This window comes from Pelecanus crispus, chromosome 18 (genome assembly GCF_030463565.1).
Source record: "Pelecanus crispus isolate bPelCri1 chromosome 18, bPelCri1.pri, whole genome shotgun sequence".
NCBI classification, from domain to species: Eukaryota; Metazoa; Chordata; class Aves; order Pelecaniformes; family Pelecanidae; genus Pelecanus; species Pelecanus crispus.
Window position 1 is genome coordinate 2,660,286 of NC_134660.1, and position 16,983 is coordinate 2,677,268.

Consider the following 16,983-nt stretch of genomic DNA (forward strand, 5'->3'; position numbering starts at 1 on the left):
ATGGCCAGCAACAGCAGCTCCTGCCCCACGCCCGGAGGGGGGCACCTCAACAGCTACCCCGTGCCCCCCTATGCCTTCTTCTTCCCCCACATGCTGGGGGGGCTCTCGCCGCCCAGCACCCTGGCCGGCATCCAGCACCAGCTGCCCGTCAGCGGATACAGCACCCCGTCGCCTGCCAGTGAGTACCGCGGCCCCGCGGGGCGGGGGGGGTGGGACCCCCGGTGCTGGGGTTGGTGGGGGTGTGCAGGGACCCCTCTCTGTGCCGGGGTCTGTCCCCAGCGTGGCACGCAAGTGCTGACCCCAGGCAGCTGCTCCGGCACCGGTCCGTAACCCGCAGCAGGGAGCGGGTGTCCCTGCTCCCCGCCACCGCATTGCCCGCCTGTGGGGTGCTGCGTTGGGGGGGGGCACTGGCTCCTTGCCTGGTGGGAGGCAAGCGCCGGGCGCTCCCCCTCTTAGCTCTGCCGTTGGGGAAACTGAGGCACGGAGCGGGCAGTGGCACCCAGCGGGGTGTGCGTGAGCTAATTGGTGCTGCACGGCCGCCTTCGTTAATGGCTGTGTTTATACCCCGGCTGTTAACGGCCCAGCTGGCCCTGGTTAGGGGCTGTTGGCTGTCACCGACCCCGGCACCCACCATGGCCGGGCTGGGAGACGGGGGGCTTGGCGGTGGTGGGGAGCCGGGGAGGCCGGTGCCCGCGCTGCGTCCCCGCGGCGGCTCTTTGTTTGCCGGCGGCGCGGGGGCCGCCCGTGGGGGAGGCGATGAAGGCAATCATCGCGTCTGCTCCTGATTCAATTTCCCCCTGACAGGGTCGTCCATCACGGCCCCGGTAATCACCGCCCCGCTGCGCCGGCAGCTGGGAGCCGCGGGAGGTGGGCTCTCGGCCGGGGTCCTCCCCGCGCCGTCACCTCAGCCCCGGGCTCACGGCGTGCCTCAGTTTCCCCAGACCTTCGCTGGGTGCCATGCGGCAGCTGCCGGGCCCCTTCGTATCCCCAGCATCGCTGCGGACGGGCGCCCTTGCCCGTTCCCGTGCCGTGCTGGCATGGGTGCCCCGCGGCGCCCGCCGTCGGGGAGGCCCCCGTGGGTTGGGGTGTGGTGGTGCCCCCCCAGCCCATCCCTGGCCCCGGGGGACGGTGCAGGCCCGGGCAGGGCCGGCCCCAGGCGCTGTCCCCCGCCGGAGCCGCCCCGGCGGCGGTGGGACCCAGTGGGACCAGTTCAGCGACTGGGTGGCGGCGGGTGGGGCCCCTCCTCCGCGCTGGCTCTGGGGCTGTTCCCGCACGGTGTTGTGGGAACGGGCTGGGGGGGGGGTGCCTGTTGTGTCCCCCCCCTTCCCTGACACTGGGGATGGGGGCCACGGGCAGGGGGTCGGGCAGGGACTGATGGCGGCCGGGTGGAGCGTGCCTCAGTTTCCCCTTGGCTTTCCCTCTTGGGGTGCCCAGGGGTCCTGGGGGGACGCAGGGGGTGGGGGTACTGTGTCTGCCCCCCCCCCCCCCAGCACCCGTACAGCCTGGTGGGTGCCCTGTTTGTGTAGGTCCTGCAGTATTTGGTGTGTGCCCGGGTGGGATGCCCCCGCTCTCCGTCCTGGTGGTGGGGCCGGCAGGGAAATGCTGGGGTCCGTATCCCGGCTGGGGGGCACCCAGGGCTGGGGGGGGGGAGGGCGTGGAGGGGCTCGGTGCAGCCACCCCCTCCTCACGCGTGTCCGGCCCTGCCGCTGGCCCCGCCGCCGGCCCGCCCTCGCCAGATGTGCTGCAGCTGCGCGGCCTTGGGGCCGATCCGGCTGGGCCCTCCTGGGGGTGCAGATGCCCCCCTCCCCGGGGTTCGGCCAGGCGCCTCGCCAGGGCCATGGGTGTTGGGATGGGGATCCGGTGGCGCTGGGGCTGCGGGGGAGCTGCCGGTGCCGGATCCGGCCCCCCCGGGGTGCTGCGTGCTTTGCCCCCGGCGTGGGGAGATGGGATCGGCTGTATCCTATGCTGCGGGCTGTCCCGCTTGCCCCAGGCGTGGGTGCAGAGGGGGGGCCCGTTGCACCCCCCAGCTCGAGGCGGGTGTCCGTGGGTGCCCTGTAAGCCACCGTCCCGGCTGGGGCCAGACCCGCGTGCCAGGGCCCTTCGTGCCGTGAGTCGAGAGCGCTGGGCAAAGGGGAAGTGAGCGGAGGTGGCAGATGTGGCCCCGGGGACCCCCGGCACGGCCCCCCCGGTACCAGTGCTGCGGCTTCCCCTGCGGCGTGGGCACCGGAGCCCCTGCCCCATGCTGGGCCCCGGTGCAGGCAGGGGACGGCGGCCGGGGGCAGCTGGGGTGGGCGTGGGGCCTGTCCACGCTCAGAGCTGCGCGTGGGCACTCGCACGGTGGGTGTGCACGCGCGTGCACGTGTGTGCCCGCTGCAGGGGTGTGTGTGCACGCATGCGCGGCCCCCCGTGCAAGGGCGTGCGCACACCCGTGTGCGAGCGTGGAGCTGTTTGCGCGTCCGTGGCGCCGTGCGCGTGCGCTGCCGGCTGCGCGTGTGCGTGCACGCCTGCACGCGCGAAGCTGAGCGACCGCGCGGGGAGCGGGTGTGCGCGCGCGCTCGGTGCCCAGCCCACCGTGCATGTGCCAGCGCCCGCGCCACCACGCGTGCACGCCGCATGCGGTGCGGAGCCGCCCGGGTCCCCGTGCTGGGCGTGTGCACGCGTGTCGGTGCGTGTCGGGGTGCCAGGGCCGCGCTTGTGCCCTCGTCCCCGTCCCCAGGGCCTCCCGCCGCAGGGCCAGGCTGTCCCCGGGGATCCCCTCGCCCAGCGCTGGCCCGTGGAGGGTCTCGGGGGACCACGAGGGATTCCTGCCCGCCACCCCGAGGGGGTCCCTGGGCTGCTGCCCCCCCCCCCAGACCCTTCCTCCGCCCTGGTTCCCAGGCTGCGGGAAAACGGGACCCCGGCACGGCCCCCTCCGCCTGCAGCCGGGCCCCCCTGGCCCCACTCTCGGCTGCCGGGACGGGGGGCCCCGCGGCCGGGCCCGGCCTGTCACCCTACCCGCTGGCTCCAGTTTCCTCCACGCCGCAGCCTCTCCCCCGCAGCGCCCCGTAATTAATTAATTTTTAAAAATTAATGAGCAAAACGTGCTCCCTGCAGGCCGGGGGCGGGGGGCGGCGGGGCTTTGGGGCGGGGGGGGGAGCTCGCTCACGGCAGGGGCTGGGGACCCCCTTGGCCCCCCCCCCCGATCCCCGCCTGGGGAAGATTGATGAGGCCGGGCTGGGCGCTGGGCCCCCACGCCTGGGAAAGCCCATTACGGCGGAGGTTTTCTATCACTGTCACGGGGGGCCGGGGGGAGCCGCCTGCGCCGGCCGGGAATTCGCCGCGCTCAAAAGCTGCTGAAGGGGATAAATGGGGTCTTTTGAAGTGGGCGGGCGGGAGGGGGGCTGCGGGGCCCCGAGGTGCTGGCGTGGGGATGGGGGGAAGGGGCCGGGGCCAGGCACCCCGTATCCCGGGCTGGGGTGGGTGGGTTTGCGTGGGGGTCCCGGCTTTCCCTTGCCCACGTCCCGTTGTCTGCTGGGGCTCTGACCCCGCGCTCCCGAAGCTGCCCACCGTGGGCACAAGCAGCGTCCCCCGTGGCGTCCCCACGGGCTTTGTGGCCGGGTTTCCATCGGGCTCGTGGGGGCATCTTGCGTTCCCCGGAGCATCGGCCGCCCCCGTGAGCGGGCCTGGGGGGTGCTGCTGAGGAGGGGGGGGCCCATTCCGGTGTCCCCAGGCTGCTGGCGGGGCGGTGGGCCGTGGCGGTGGGCTACGGCGCGTGGCGGGGCGTCCCTGTCCCCCTCACGCCACGGGGCTGCGTGCGGGGCGCTCCCCTCGCCCAGTTCCTCTTTGGCTTCTGCACGAAGACTTCGGGTTTTTCTTTTCTTTTTTTCTTTTTTTTTTTTTTAATCTCTGTTTCTTCCTGTTGCCGCCGGCGCGGGACGGGAAGCGCTGCCTGCCAGGGCGGCCGCCAGCGTGCGTGCATGGCACGGCTGTGCCGTGGCTGAGCCGTTGCGGTGCCACCGGCCCGCGTCCCCTCCGTCGCAGCCACATTCTTTCCAGCCCTGGTAAATGAGTCAAAGCAGACATTTGTCATGTTCGCTGCAGGAAGTTGGAGGAGCGCTGGGCTTTTGTTCAGAAACCTGCTGGCTAAGCAAAGCCTTTGACTTTCTATTATTATTTAAACAGGCGCTGCTGATCTGCTCGGCGCAGACACACACGCACACACACATATGCGCACACACACATGCACACACGCCTCCCGGCCTTTTTCTTATTCTTTTTTTGGTTTTTCGCCCTTTTGCGCCCCCCCAACCCTTGCAATAAAAGCAGGGCGGCCCTGGCTGCTCACTTTGGGGTCGGGGCGCGTGGGTGTGCAGAGTGCGGCCGTGCCGGTGGGAGGGTGCCCTAGGCATTGGGGGGGTGTGTGTGTGTGTGTGCACACTACCGCATGTGTGCACATACTGACATGTGTGCGCTGCTGCGTGTGTGTACACACTGCCCTGTGCGCGCACACGCGTGCATGCGCACAGCTGCTCGTGCATGCTCCCCGCTTGCTGCGTCTGCCCGTGCAGGGCTGGCATGTGCGGCGGCTCCCGCATCCTCCCGTCAGTGTCCGGCCATGCACACGTGTGTGCTCCTCCTGCCCCTTGCCCGCGGCAGGACCTGGCCGGAGATTCGGCTGCGCCCCGCAGCATCCTGGGGCTCTCACTGTAAGGACTCCCCTGGCGTGGCAGAGGCCGCGTGCCCGCCGTGGAGCGCGCCGGGGCCCGGTGCTGCGCTGCGGGAAGTGAGGGTGGGTGAAACTGTGTGGCGGGGAGGTTACCGGCGCCGCGGGGAAGTGGCACCGCCAGGGCCCATCCTGCCAGCCCAGGCTGTGGCTGCCGTCCTTGGCGTGGGGCTGTCTCTGGGTGCAGGCGGCGGGGCTGAGCCGGCCGTGCCGTGTGCGGTGATGCCGGGGCGTGCGGGCGGTGCCGTCACCGCGTGGGCAGCCCCAGGAGGAGCCCTGGGTTTGGGGTGTCACCTCCCATGGGGACCTGTGAGCGTGTGGTACTCTGTCCCGCATGGGCTACATGCAAACACACGTGTGTGCAGTGCGGGCGTGCGCACGTGCACATACAGTGGCGACATGCACGCACACACGCGCATGGATGTGTGTGCACGCAGCTGCTCCTGTGGTGGGGACATGGTGTCACACACATGTATGCGTGTGCAGAAGGAATGCACGGACGTGTGCGTGCACACAGGCTGCCTCGTGCGCTGCGGGAATGGGGAACGTGTGCGCACACACCCCTCCACGCAGTGGTGCACCAGGAGCACACGTGGACCCCTCTGCAGTGGGAACACAGACATGCATATACCCCATCATGCAGTGGGAACACAGATGGACTCGCATGTGTGCACACGCATGCGGGCATGCACACATATATGTATGCACATGCATGCACGCACATACATGCATACACACGAATGCACACATGCATCCACATACACACACGCATGCATATATGCATGCACACCGGTGCACGTGCACACATACATGCATGCACACAATATGCATGCACATATGCACGCACACACGTGCACATGCATACATGAGCGCACACATGCGTGCGCACACATGCATGCGCACACATGCGCAGATGAATGCACACATACGCATGCATGCACACACACACGCACATAGACCACGCACACACATGTGCACACGAGCACACACATGTGCACACGAACACACACACGCGCACACGCAAGTACACAGACGCAGATGCACACACACGCATATGCAGACTTGCATACACGCACGCGCACACACACTCGCACATACGCCCGCACACACACATATGAACACACACGCACATGAACACACATGGGCACGCACACACACGCACCCCCCGTGCCGAGGCACCCGCACCCCGGGGGGCGGCCGGGGGTCAGGGCGAGGTGAGCCCTCCCCGCGGGTTCAGCCGCAGTTCACCCGCAGCCATTAGGCAAATGAGCCGCGGCCGCGGGCAGCCCCCGGCCCCGGGCAGCCCCCGGGCCCCCCCCCCGGCCCTGCGCGTCCGTGTGCCCGCCCCCCCCGCCCGTGGCCGGTGCCGGCCGCCCCGGGGAGGGGAAGCGGCGGCGGCGGGGGAGGCCGAGGCCGGGGGCGGCCCCGCGGCGCGGAGCGGGTTAAGGCTGTGGGGAGGCGGCTGCTGCCGGGAGGGACCGGGGCTGCCGGAGCCGCAGAGCCGGCGGGGCTGCGCCTTCCTCCCCTCCCCCGCCGCCTCCTCCTCCTCCTCCCCCTCCTCCCGCCGCCGCCTGCCCGGGCGCGGAGCGGAGCGGCGGGGCCCCGCTCCCCGGCTGAGCGGCGGCGGGGCCATGGCAGCGCGGCCCGGGGCGCCCCGGGGGCCCGGCTGCCGGGGGGGGGGGCACTGACCGCCCCGGGGCCGCCCCCGCCGCCGGACCGGGGGGAGCCGCCCCCGCGGCCCCGGGCCATGTACGAGGGCGCGGCGGTGGCGGGGCTGCCCCCCGGCCCCTTCCTCCGGATGGATTTCTACGGGCCGGGCCGGGGCTGCCTGCTACCGGAGCGCGGCCCCCCCGCGCCCCGCGGGGCCCCCCGCCGCCCCCCGCCCTGGAGCAGCTCCGGCCGCTGTAGGTACCTGCGCCCCGGGGGCGGCCGGGCCCCTCACCGCCGCCTCGGGCCGGGGCTGGAGCCCGCCCGGGCGGGAGGAGCGGCCTCAAACCCGGCTCTGACCCGGGCTGGGGCGGGGGGTGCGGGGTGGGCATGGGTGCTGGGGGGGGTGCTGAGCAGGGTGCTGGGTGCTGGGTTGGGGGGGTACCGGGCTCGGTCCCTGGCCCAGCGCCCTCCCTGCCGGCTCCATCGCCGGGCCGAGCTCTGCGCAGATGCCGCCGGCTCGGCCATAAACAACCCTTGTCCTATTTCGGTGAGAGCTGGGACGGGGCCGGCACCGGGGCCGAGCCCGGTGAGGCGGGGGCCGGGGCCCGGCGGGGCACCCCCTTGCACCTCTTGCACCCCCTTCCCGCAAGCGGGGACCCCGGCAGCGCCAGCTCCGCCGGGAATTTCGCTCCCTCCTCATAAGGGCTCCGACAAAATCCAATTAAGTACAGAGCCGCTGCGCCTGCTGCTGCGTGGGCGGAGGGGGAGCACCAGCGTGGGCCCCCCGCCACGGCCCCGCCGGGGATCGGGGCGTCCCCCTTGGCCGGGGTGTCCTGGGTGCTGATGTGGGGCCCGGCCGGTCCCGCTGGTGGGCTCCAGCCCTGCATCCTTGGGGGGGGGGGGGGTGTCATGGCCCGGTGTCCCCCGTGGGTCCCCCGCGGGTCCCCCGCCGTCCTTGGGACCGGGCAGCCCCGTGCTCTGTGCAGACGCGGAGGGCGTGCGGGCTCCCCCGTGCCGGGGTGGGCGCAGGCGGTGGGCACAGGCGGTGGGCGCAGGCAGCGCACCCTGAGCTGCCAGCCGGCTCGGGGGCTGCCGCCCCACGAGGGACGCGGGGCCCCGCTGTGCTTTGCGCCCACCGTGCAGGGGTGAAGGAGACGCAGGGGGGCGAGTGGGGCCCGGGTGGGTTGGCGGGGGTCCCACACCCCCCCGCAGCGGGTGGCCGGCCGGCCTGGCCCAGTGCCTGGGGGCCGCAGGCGGCGATAACGGCCCGGGGAAAGTCCTGCCGGGCTCCGTAGGACTTTCACCCCGATAAAGGCTGTGGGGCCCTTCCGTGGGGTGCAGCGGGCCTAGGGGGGGGGGGGGTGACCTCGTCCCCAGGTGGCCGGTGAGCCCCTCTCCCTGCCACCGGATTGCCCTTGCCACGGCAATGCCCAGCGCAGCGCCCGTGGCCGTCACTGCACGGGGTGGGGGGGTGTGTGTGCAGCCATGGCCCCCCGCCCCGGTCTCGCTCCCCCCATTGTCTCGGGGCCGCTCAACCTTTCCGCCGGCATCGGGCGCGAGCGTGGCGCGAGGGGCCTTTGTCTGCAGCTGGGGACGGCGCGGGGCTGCCGCGGGGGCTCCCGCCGCCTCTGCGCGGGGGGTGCTGCCTTCGGAGCCCCGGAGCAGGCAGGGCGCAGGCAGGGCCTGGCAGGGGCCGTGTGTCTCAGGTTCCGGTGCCATCCCCTTAGCACAGGGCCCCCCAGGTCCCCCTGGGGCCGTCCTGTCCTGAGCGGGGTGGCTGGGGGCCATCGTCGCACCCTGTACCCCCAATCCTGCCGGAGAGGGGCCAGAGCCCCCTCCCCATGGGCTGCAGCTCTGGGTGGCCGCGGTGCTGCGCGGGGCCCCTGCCCATGCCAGGGCACCTCCGGGCTCTGGTCACGGTGACCGTGACCCGTCGGGTACGTGGGCGGCGAGTGCTGGCGGGACTGCCTGGCAGAGTGCCCCGCTCCCAGCGTCATGCCGAGTTGCCGTGTCTCCCCGGCCCTGGGCTGCCAGCCCACGGTACGGCTCGGTGGTGTGCCGGTGTCGGAGATGCCGTGCCTCAGTTTCCCCAGAGACGGCTGTGGCTGGGCTGTGCCCGGCAGGGATGGCCTCAAGGTGCTGGCTGCTGGCCCGGCGCTGGCGCTGCCCTGCCCGGCGGGACGCCGTCTCACTGGCGCGGGGGGGGAAGAGCTGCTCCTCGGGGTGCGGGGAGCCAGCCCGCCGCTGCAGCGGGGCCTGGGGACGCTGCCACGCCGTGGCTGGGGAAACTGAGGCACGAGGCGGTTCCTGACGGTGGCGGCGGTGCTTGCAGGAGCCCGCTGAGGCCGTGGTCCGCATCCTGCCGGGGGTTTTGTTGGGTGCTGTGAGGGTCTCAGGGGCTACGTGGGGTTGGGTTGTGCACGAGCACAGCCCCGCCGGGCACGGGGTGGCCCTGCCGTCGCCTCGCGTTAGCCGTGCTCCGTCACCCCGGGCCGGCCGGTAGCGCGCAGCCAGCGCAGCGCTGCGGCGTGGTGCGGCAGATGGGTGAGTCGGGGTGGTGGGGACCCCAGGCCCTGGCACTGGCAGGGAACGGGACCCCTCTGGGTCTGCTGGGCAGGGTGCCCGGTGGGGACCGGGTGGGGCGGCGGTGCCGGCGAGCTGAGCACCATGGTCTGGTGCCACGTGGGCCTCACCGGGCACCCCATGGCTGAGGGCATCCCGTGGTTTGGGGCTCCTGGCCCCATTGCGGCCCCGGCACCCTCCTTCCCCCCCATCCCTGCCCTCGCTCCCGCAGAGGCGCAGGAATTTGGGGCACGTGGGATCTTCATCCGCAGGAAAGCCCTGGGCGGGCGCCCACCCTCCTGCCAGGCGCGCCGGGCCCCGCGGCGCGGGCGTGGGGCTGTCCCGCCTGGCACGGCGCTGCTGCCGCATCGGGCCCTGCGGCGAGCACTGGCGGAGCTCCGCAGCCGTCCCCGGCCAGGCTTTGCTCCTCGTCCCCCTGCTCCGGAGGCCCGGGTCCCGTGCCTGGCTCTGGCCCGGGAGCGATGGCAGGTTGTTGGCGGGGGTGGCGGCAGCCTGAACTCCTGGCTGTCCCCCGCCTCGGGCCCTGGCACTCGGTGTGGCCCTGCGGGCGCTTTCCCACGCCAGGGCGGGTTGCCGGGTGTCGGGGCGCCCCGGGGTCCCTTGGCGCGGGCAGGAAGCGGCCGGCGGGGCCGCGGGCGGGGGCGGCGCGTTTCGGCCGGGGATGCTGGCGAAGCCGCAGCATCTGGTCTGCAGCTGGGCCCCGCTTCCTCCGAGCGGCGGGGGCAGGACTCCTGGGTCCCTCCTGTTCCAGGAGGAGATGGGGCTGGGGGAAGGGAGGGAGCCCGGGTGCCTGGGTCCCCTGTGTCCCCATCCTGCACCCAGCCCCGCGGGAGCAGAGGTTTGCAGCCATCCTACCCGCTCAGCACCTTTGGGTGCTGCTCTGTGCCCTCCCCTTGTCCCGCAGGGGCACGAGGGACGCCCCGGCCTGATGCCACCGTGAGGGGCTCCCGGGGAGCTGAGCAAGCAGGCGGCTGTGCCCGCAGCCCCGTCCCCTCCTCGGTGACACGGTGGTCCCTTGGCCGGTGGCTGCGGTGGCAGGGGATTCCTGCGGCGCTGGCGCAGCCGTGCCTGCCCGGGGACACCGGCGTGCGCCGGCGCGGGGACAGCCGGGTCCCCTCCCCCCCCCCCCCGCCTGCTCCGCACCCAGCACATCAAAATCTTGTCAAATCTGCATTTTGTGAGTGCAGCTCTCCACGAGGAAGTTCTTAAATTATATAAAAGAGGCGATAAATTATAGACGACGTTCGCTCAGTCACTTTAATGGCTCCGCTCCCTCGAGTGGCAGCGGTGATTTATTCAGTGCCGCCCGGGAAGCGCTGCCCGGCTCGCTCGCCTCCGCGCCCCGCACGGTTCGCCCCGCGCGGTTCGCCCCCAACCCCGCGCGCTCGCCTCCGCGCCCCTTCCCACCCCGCACGCTCGCGTTCTCTGCCCTGCGCGCTCGCCTGGCGACGCCTGGCGCGCTGGCCTCGGCGCCCTTCATGCTCGCCTCCGTGCCCTGCACGCTCGCCTCCTTGCCGGCGCGCGCTCGCCTGTCCCCGTTGTGCTGGGGGACGGCATCGCGGGTGCTGTTGTCCCCCACCCCGTCCCTGGCCCCGTGACCTTTGGCGAGCACAGCCGGGATGGGGACCCCCACCCCTCGGCCATCACCCCCCCACCCCCAAACCCACCGCCCCGGTGGGACCCAGGGTGGACCTCGGCCCCGGGGGGGTGGGCGCAGGGTGGGTGCCCCTCATGGGGTCTCTTCCTGCCCCGGCCCTGGGGCCGAAGCGGGCGGCGGGGGCCCTTTTTGGGGCGCGGGGGCCAGCGGGGCGGGGAGGGGGGGGGCCGGGCCCGGCCTTTAATATCCTGTTTGACTGGTTCGCTTGGCTCCGCTGCAGAAAAACATTCGCAAACATCCCGGAGGAGCCGGGGAGCGCTTAACCCCTGCCTGGCTGCGCCCCACGCCGGGGGCTGGCACCCCGGCTGCACTGCAAACCCCCCCCGCCCCACGGCTGGGGCGGTGCTGGGGCGGGCACCGGGGTTTGGGCACCTCCTGGGTGGTCCTGGGGGACGGGGGTGGTCCTGGGGGGCAGGAGGGAGCGGGCACGTCCCACGGGATTTTGGGGTGCAGGAGGGAGCGGGCATGTCCCACGGGATTTTGGGGTGCAGGAGGGGGGGCAGGCACATCCCACGAGGTTTTGGGGTGCAGGGGGCACTGGCTGCGTCCCCCGTGGCAGCACGTGGTGGCGGGGGGGGGCCGCCTGTCTCGGGACGAGGGCAGCGCCGCCCTCGGGGACGTCCCTCGCCGGGGTCCCACTGGGTGCCGGCTGGGTGCCACTGTCCCCGTCCCCTCCCGGGGGGGGGGGTCTGTGCCTTCAGCTCTGGGGTGGTGGGCGCAGCGGGTGGCCCCCCCGGCCGTGCACGCGTGTGCGCCTGCACGTGCGAGCGAGTGTGCGGCACTGTCCTCCCCCCGCGCCAGGCCGGGACCGCACCGTGCCGATGCCATCAGCGTCGGGGGCTCCTGGGATCCCGGCTTTTTTCTTTTTTTTTTTTTTTTTCTTTTCTTTTTTTTTTTTTTTGTGTCTGCCTGAATTCCACATCCTCTCCGTGGCCTGGAAATGTCAAGTTGCATCTTCCCAGCTCGCGTCCTCTCCCCGCCGGCCCCGTGCGACCCAGCCCTGTGGCCAGGGAGGGCTGGGGTGGCCACTGCAGGATGGACCGGTGGGACCACCGGACCCGGGGCCTGGCCCTGGCCTTGGCGCGGGGTGCGGGGCGGGGGGTCCCCATGAAGCCAGCCCTGCCCAGGGCGGGGGTCTCCGTGCCCTGAGCGCCTCCACCTTCCCTGCAGCCGTCGAGACGCAGAGCACCAGCTCGGAGGAGATCGTGCCCAGCCCGCCCTCGCCCCCGCCCCTGCCCCGCATCTACAAGCCCTGCTTCGTCTGCCAGGACAAGTCCTCGGGGTACCACTACGGGGTGAGCGCCTGCGAGGGCTGCAAGGTGAGAGCTGCCAGCGCCCCGCGCCGGGGTCACCGTCCCCGCCGGTCCCCGGGGTCCCCAGGCCGGGCGCTGACTGGGGCGTGCGATGTCCCCAGGGCTTCTTCCGCCGCAGCATCCAGAAGAACATGGTGTACACGTGCCACCGGGACAAGAACTGCATCATCAACAAGGTGACGCGCAACCGGTGCCAGTACTGCCGCCTCCAGAAGTGCTTCGAAGTCGGCATGTCCAAGGAGTGTGAGTGCAGATGGGGATGGGGATGGGGATGGGAAAGGTGATGGGGACGGGGACGGGGACGGGATGGGGACAGGGATGGGGATGGGATGGGGATGGGGGATGGGGATGGGATAGGGATGGGGACGGGGATGGGATGGGGATGGGGACACCCTGCCCGGCTGTCTCCGGGGGGTCCGGGCGCAGTGGGCCATGCCGGCAGCCCCCACCATGTGCCTGGCAAGGCCCTAAGGGGGATGGGGGGGGCCCCCCCCCGGGTTTGTGTCACAGCCCAGCCGTTGCCTGGGCAACGCGTGATTGATGATGTCAGAGATAAATGACGCTGATGAGGCCTCCTGGCGTCTGTGTGCCAGTTGTCATGGTGCCCGGCTGTACCCCCCCATGCGGCACGGCATCACCGGCGGTGGGTGACCGGGGGCGATGGCTGCTGGGGCGCAGCTGCCTCCCCGGCCGGCCTGCCCCCCTCGCCCTGCCCCCGTGGGGCCCCTCATCCCCGGGAGGGGCTGGGGGGAGTGGCTGGGCGCTGCCGGGGGGTGTTCAGCACCCCAGGGGCTGCAGCTCACCCTGCACCTAAGGGGGGTCCTGGCCCCCCCGCCCCGCCCCACAGAGGCTGAGCCCTGCGGGGCTGCGCCCAGCTGCTCCCCCCACCGCTGCCGCCTCAGGGCATCCGCTCGCCCCCGTGATGAGCGCGGTGGCTCAGCTGCCATTTTCTCTCCCCGGTGTTTTTCGCCGCTGTATCGGCTTTGCAGAGCAGAGTTGAGCGCTGTCCCCCTGGCCAGGGGTGCGGTGTGTCCCGTCCCCCCACCCCGCGACGGGTGCGGTGTCACCCCGAATTGCCTCCTAATGACTTAGGGGCTTATTTAAAGGCAAGCTGTGCAGGGCTGGCGGCTCCGCTGGCCATTTGGCTGATCCCATGGTGGGGTCCTCATCCTGCCTTGGGGAGACAGAGCGCCGTGGGGCTGAGCCCCCCGCCCCAGGAAGGGGCTGGGTGTCAGCGGGGGGTGGGTGACGCTGACCCTGCTGTCCCCGCAGCTGTCCGCAATGACCGGAACAAGAAGAAGAAGGATGTGCCCAAGCCGGAGTGCTCGGAGAGCTACATCATCACACCCGAGGTGGAGGAGCTCATCGAGAAGGTGCGCAAAGCCCATCAGGAGACCTTCCCCGCCCTCTGCCAGCTCGGCAAATACACTACGGTGAGTGTCGGGGGGTCCTGGGGGGACTGGGGAGCATGGCAGCCCCCCGCCGCTGTGCCCTCACCCTCCGCCTCCTGCCGCAGAACAACAGCTCGGAGCAGCGGGTCTCCCTGGACATCGACCTGTGGGACAAGTTCAGCGAGTTATCCACCAAGTGCATCATCAAGACGGTGGAGTTTGCCAAGCAGCTCCCCGGCTTCACCACGCTCACCATCGCCGACCAGATCACCCTCCTCAAAGCCGCCTGCCTCGACATTCTGGTGAGAGCTGGGACTGGGATGGGGACGGAGACGGGGAGGGGGGCACCAGGCTGAGCCCCCCCCCCTCACCCTCGCCCTCCCCAGATCCTGCGGATCTGCACACGCTACACGCCGGAGCAGGACACCATGACCTTCTCGGACGGGCTGACGCTGAACCGCACGCAGATGCACAATGCTGGCTTCGGGCCCCTCACCGACCTGGTCTTCGCCTTCGCCAACCAGCTGCTGCCGCTGGAGATGGACGATGCCGAGACGGGGCTGCTCAGTGCCATCTGCCTCATCTGCGGAGGTGGGTGCCGGCTGGGGTGGGGTGCAGGGATGGACACCCTGCCCAGCGCCCCGGCAGACCCCCGGCGCCTGCCTGGCTGTCCTCCCCAAATGGCTGACCGAGACAACCCCAAAATGGTGCCCTTTGCCGCGGCACAGCCACCCCAGTGAGCCCCTCAAGGCATGGTACAGGGAGCTGGGCCGTATCTGCGCCCATGGCAGGCAACGGGGAACAACGGGATGTGTGCTGACCCCCCCGTAACCACTGTCCCATCCCCTCCTCCCAGACCGCCAGGACCTGGAGCAGCCCGACAAAGTGGACAAGCTGCAGGAACCGCTGCTGGAGGCGCTGAAGATCTACGTGAGGAAGAGGAGGCCCAACAAGCCCCACATGTTCCCCAAGATGCTCATGAAGATCACGGATCTCCGTAGCATCAGCGCCAAGGGTGAGCACTGGGGAGGGGGCGGCTGCCCACCTGCGGCTCTGTGTCCTAGGGGAGCGTCCCGGGGGAACATCCCTTGGGCTCGGCATCGGCGGCGGGTCTGGGTCACTCATCCTTCCCCAGGGCCCAGCATCTTCTGGAGGGGACGAGGGAGGGGATCCCACAGCACCGCATCCTCCTGGGTGCTGGGGATGTGGCCGTGTCCCTTGTCCTTGGCACCCAGGGAGGAGCAGAGCCAGGGGTGGTGGTTTGGGGGTGCCGGTTTGGGGGTGCTGGCAGTGCCCTGCCCCGCTGATCCCAACCCTTCCTGCAGGTGCCGAGCGGGTGATCACGCTGAAGATGGAGATCCCGGGGTCGATGCCGCCCCTCATTCAGGAGATGCTGGAGAACTCGGAGGGCATGGACACGCTGGGGGGGCAGCCGGGCGGTCCCCGCGCAGGCAGCCTGGGGCCCCCCCCGGGCAGCTGCAGCCCCAGCCTTTCGCCCAGCTCCAACCGCAGCAGCCCGGCCACGCACTCACCGTGACCCGCGCCCGGCGCGCACCAGGACAGAGCCCGGCACGCCGGCACGCAGTGGGGGGGAACCCTGCGCCTCGGCCCTGGCTGCAGCCCCTTGGGGTGGACTCCTCAGCAGCACCCCCCCCGCCGCCGGCGCAGCCCCGGGACCCCTCCCCGCACCGGAGCGGACGCCGCGGGGAGCCCCGCAGCCCCCGGCTCCCCCCAGCCCCGGGCGAAGCGCGTTGGTTGAGTCACATTTCAGGGGCGCGGGGGCCCTCGGCCGCGTCCCCGGGGACGCCCCGGCCCCACCAGCACCAGCACACACGGGATCGTGACCACCGAGCCACCCCCCGGCCCCGTCCCGGCCGTCCGGCGGGGAGGACCCGGCCAGCCCCTGCAACGCCGAGGAAGCAGAGTCATTTAAAAGAGAAAAGAAAGCAAAGTATATATATATAAATATCTATAAATATCTATAAATACGTTTTAAAACCTTTGTAAAAGTTTGGAGGGGTTTTTAGGCCTGTGCAGGTGGAGGGGGGCACAGCGGGCGCTGCTGGGGGAGGGTGGGTGGGTGGGGCACACAATTTATTATTATTAAATTTTTTTTTTTTGTTGTTGTTGAGATTTTAGTGGTTTTAGAGTCGGGGGGGGGGGGGGGGGTCACCGGGCGGGCCCTGCCCCGGCCCCCCCAGGCGGGTTGGGGGCTGCGGGGGGCACGCGGCGGTGCCAGCCCCGGCCTCGCGGGGAGCGGGGCCTGGCCCTGCCGGCACGGGGAGGACGGGGGGGGATCGGGGGGGACAGGGTGGGGGGGGGGCTGGGTCCAGAATAAAGTTTATTTATTCTAGTGCCCGGCTCGTTCTTGCTGTGGGGGGCACCAGGGTGGGGGTGGGGGGTCCTGGGGAGGGCTGAAGGGGGCATGGTGGGGTCCCTGGAGGGGTCTTTGCTGCAGGGGGGCACCCCAGGACCCCCCCCCCCCCCCCATCTGCCCTCCCTGGCTCTGGCCATCCCCAAAGGCTGGGCTGGCACAGAACCCTTTGGGGGGTTCCCCCTCCAGCACCCCAAAGCTCTGCCCTTCCCAACCCCGCCGCCGCGGTCGTGTCCCCCTGTGCCAGGGGCCTGCCCTGGCCCACAGAGCCCCGATGCAGTTGTGACACCCCAACACAGGGGGTGGGGGCAGCCCTGGCCCCCTCCCTGTCCTGGGGGGCAGTGGGGGTCAGGGGCCTCCCTGCTGCTGTGCAGGGATGGGACCTGTTTGGTTTCCTTTTGTCCATATTTTTTTCCAGCAGCTGCCGGGTGAGGCCCATCCGCCGCCCACAACAGGAACCAGGGGCATCGGGGCCCGGCCCTGCTCCCCCAGCACGGCGAGAGCTGGGGCAGGCAGAGCCGCAGCCGCCCGCTGGACACCAGCCGGGCTGAGAACGGCCACAGCTCGTGCCAGCAATGGCAGCCCAGGGCCAGCTACACGGTCAGGTCGCCCCGCGGCGTGGGGCAGCACGGCTCCTCCGCGGCCCCCGCCGGCTGCCCGGGGGCTGGGCCCCGCTCCTGCGGCCGGTGGCAGCACCCAGCCCGGGGCGGGGGGCCCTTGCGCAGGAGGTGGGCGAGCTCGGCCAGGCTGAGCAGCGCTGAGACCAGCCCCACCACGAAGTAGAAGTGGATGAAGACGGTTTTCTCGGTGGGGCGGGAGACGAAGCAGTCGACGTGGTGCGGGCAAGGCCTCCGGCGGCAGACGAAGAGCGGCTGCACCCTGAAGCCGTAGAGCAGCGCCTGCCCCAGCAGGAAGCCCAGCTCGGCCGCGATGCGTACCACCACGCTGCCCACGTAGAAGGGCTGGAGGCGATGGGCGCGCTGGCTGGGGCCCCCCCCGCGCCCTGGCTTGGCCGCCTGGTGCACAGCGAAGATGACGAAGAGGGCGGCGGGGGCCGAGAGCACGACGACATGGAAGACGAGGAAGCGGTAGTGGGAGATGGGGAAGGCGTCGTCGTAGCAGACCGGTTTGCAGCCCGGCTGCTGCGTGTTGCAGACAAACTCCTCCTGCTCGTCCTCGAAGACGTCGCTGCCCACAGTGGCCAGGACCAGGATGCGGAAGAGGAGCATCACCACCAGCCAGAACCGCCCCACCATGGGTGAGTGCTCCTGCACCGCGTCCAGCAGCGAGCTCAGGAAGCCCCACTCGCCCAT

The 16,983-nt window shown here is 71.1% G+C and overlaps 2 protein-coding genes across 4 annotated transcripts; one reads left to right on the plus strand and one right to left on the minus strand.

The window, feature by feature from the left end:
- RARA (retinoic acid receptor alpha) lies at nucleotides 1–14,833 on the plus strand. Of its 3 annotated transcripts, none has more exons than XM_075722633.1 (8): nucleotides 1–178; nucleotides 11,763–11,911; nucleotides 12,007–12,148; nucleotides 13,178–13,338; nucleotides 13,422–13,598; nucleotides 13,683–13,887; nucleotides 14,153–14,311; nucleotides 14,622–14,833. In XM_075722633.1, exons 1-8 carry the CDS (start codon nucleotides 1–3, stop codon nucleotides 14,831–14,833), a joined length of 1,383 nt encoding a protein of 460 aa, XP_075578748.1. The 3 variants fall into 3 exon arrangements, with proteins under 3 accessions (XP_075578748.1, XP_075578750.1, XP_075578749.1); XM_075722634.1 differs by lacking the exon at nucleotides 1–178 and adding an exon at nucleotides 6,450–6,606; XM_075722635.1 differs by lacking the exons at nucleotides 11,763–11,911; nucleotides 12,007–12,148.
- Nucleotides 14,834–16,263: 1,430 nt separating this feature from the next.
- Nucleotides 16,264–16,983, minus strand: GJD3 (gap junction protein delta 3). Its single transcript, XM_075722963.1, has one exon. It carries the CDS (start codon nucleotides 16,981–16,983, stop codon nucleotides 16,264–16,266), a length of 720 nt encoding a protein of 239 aa, XP_075579078.1.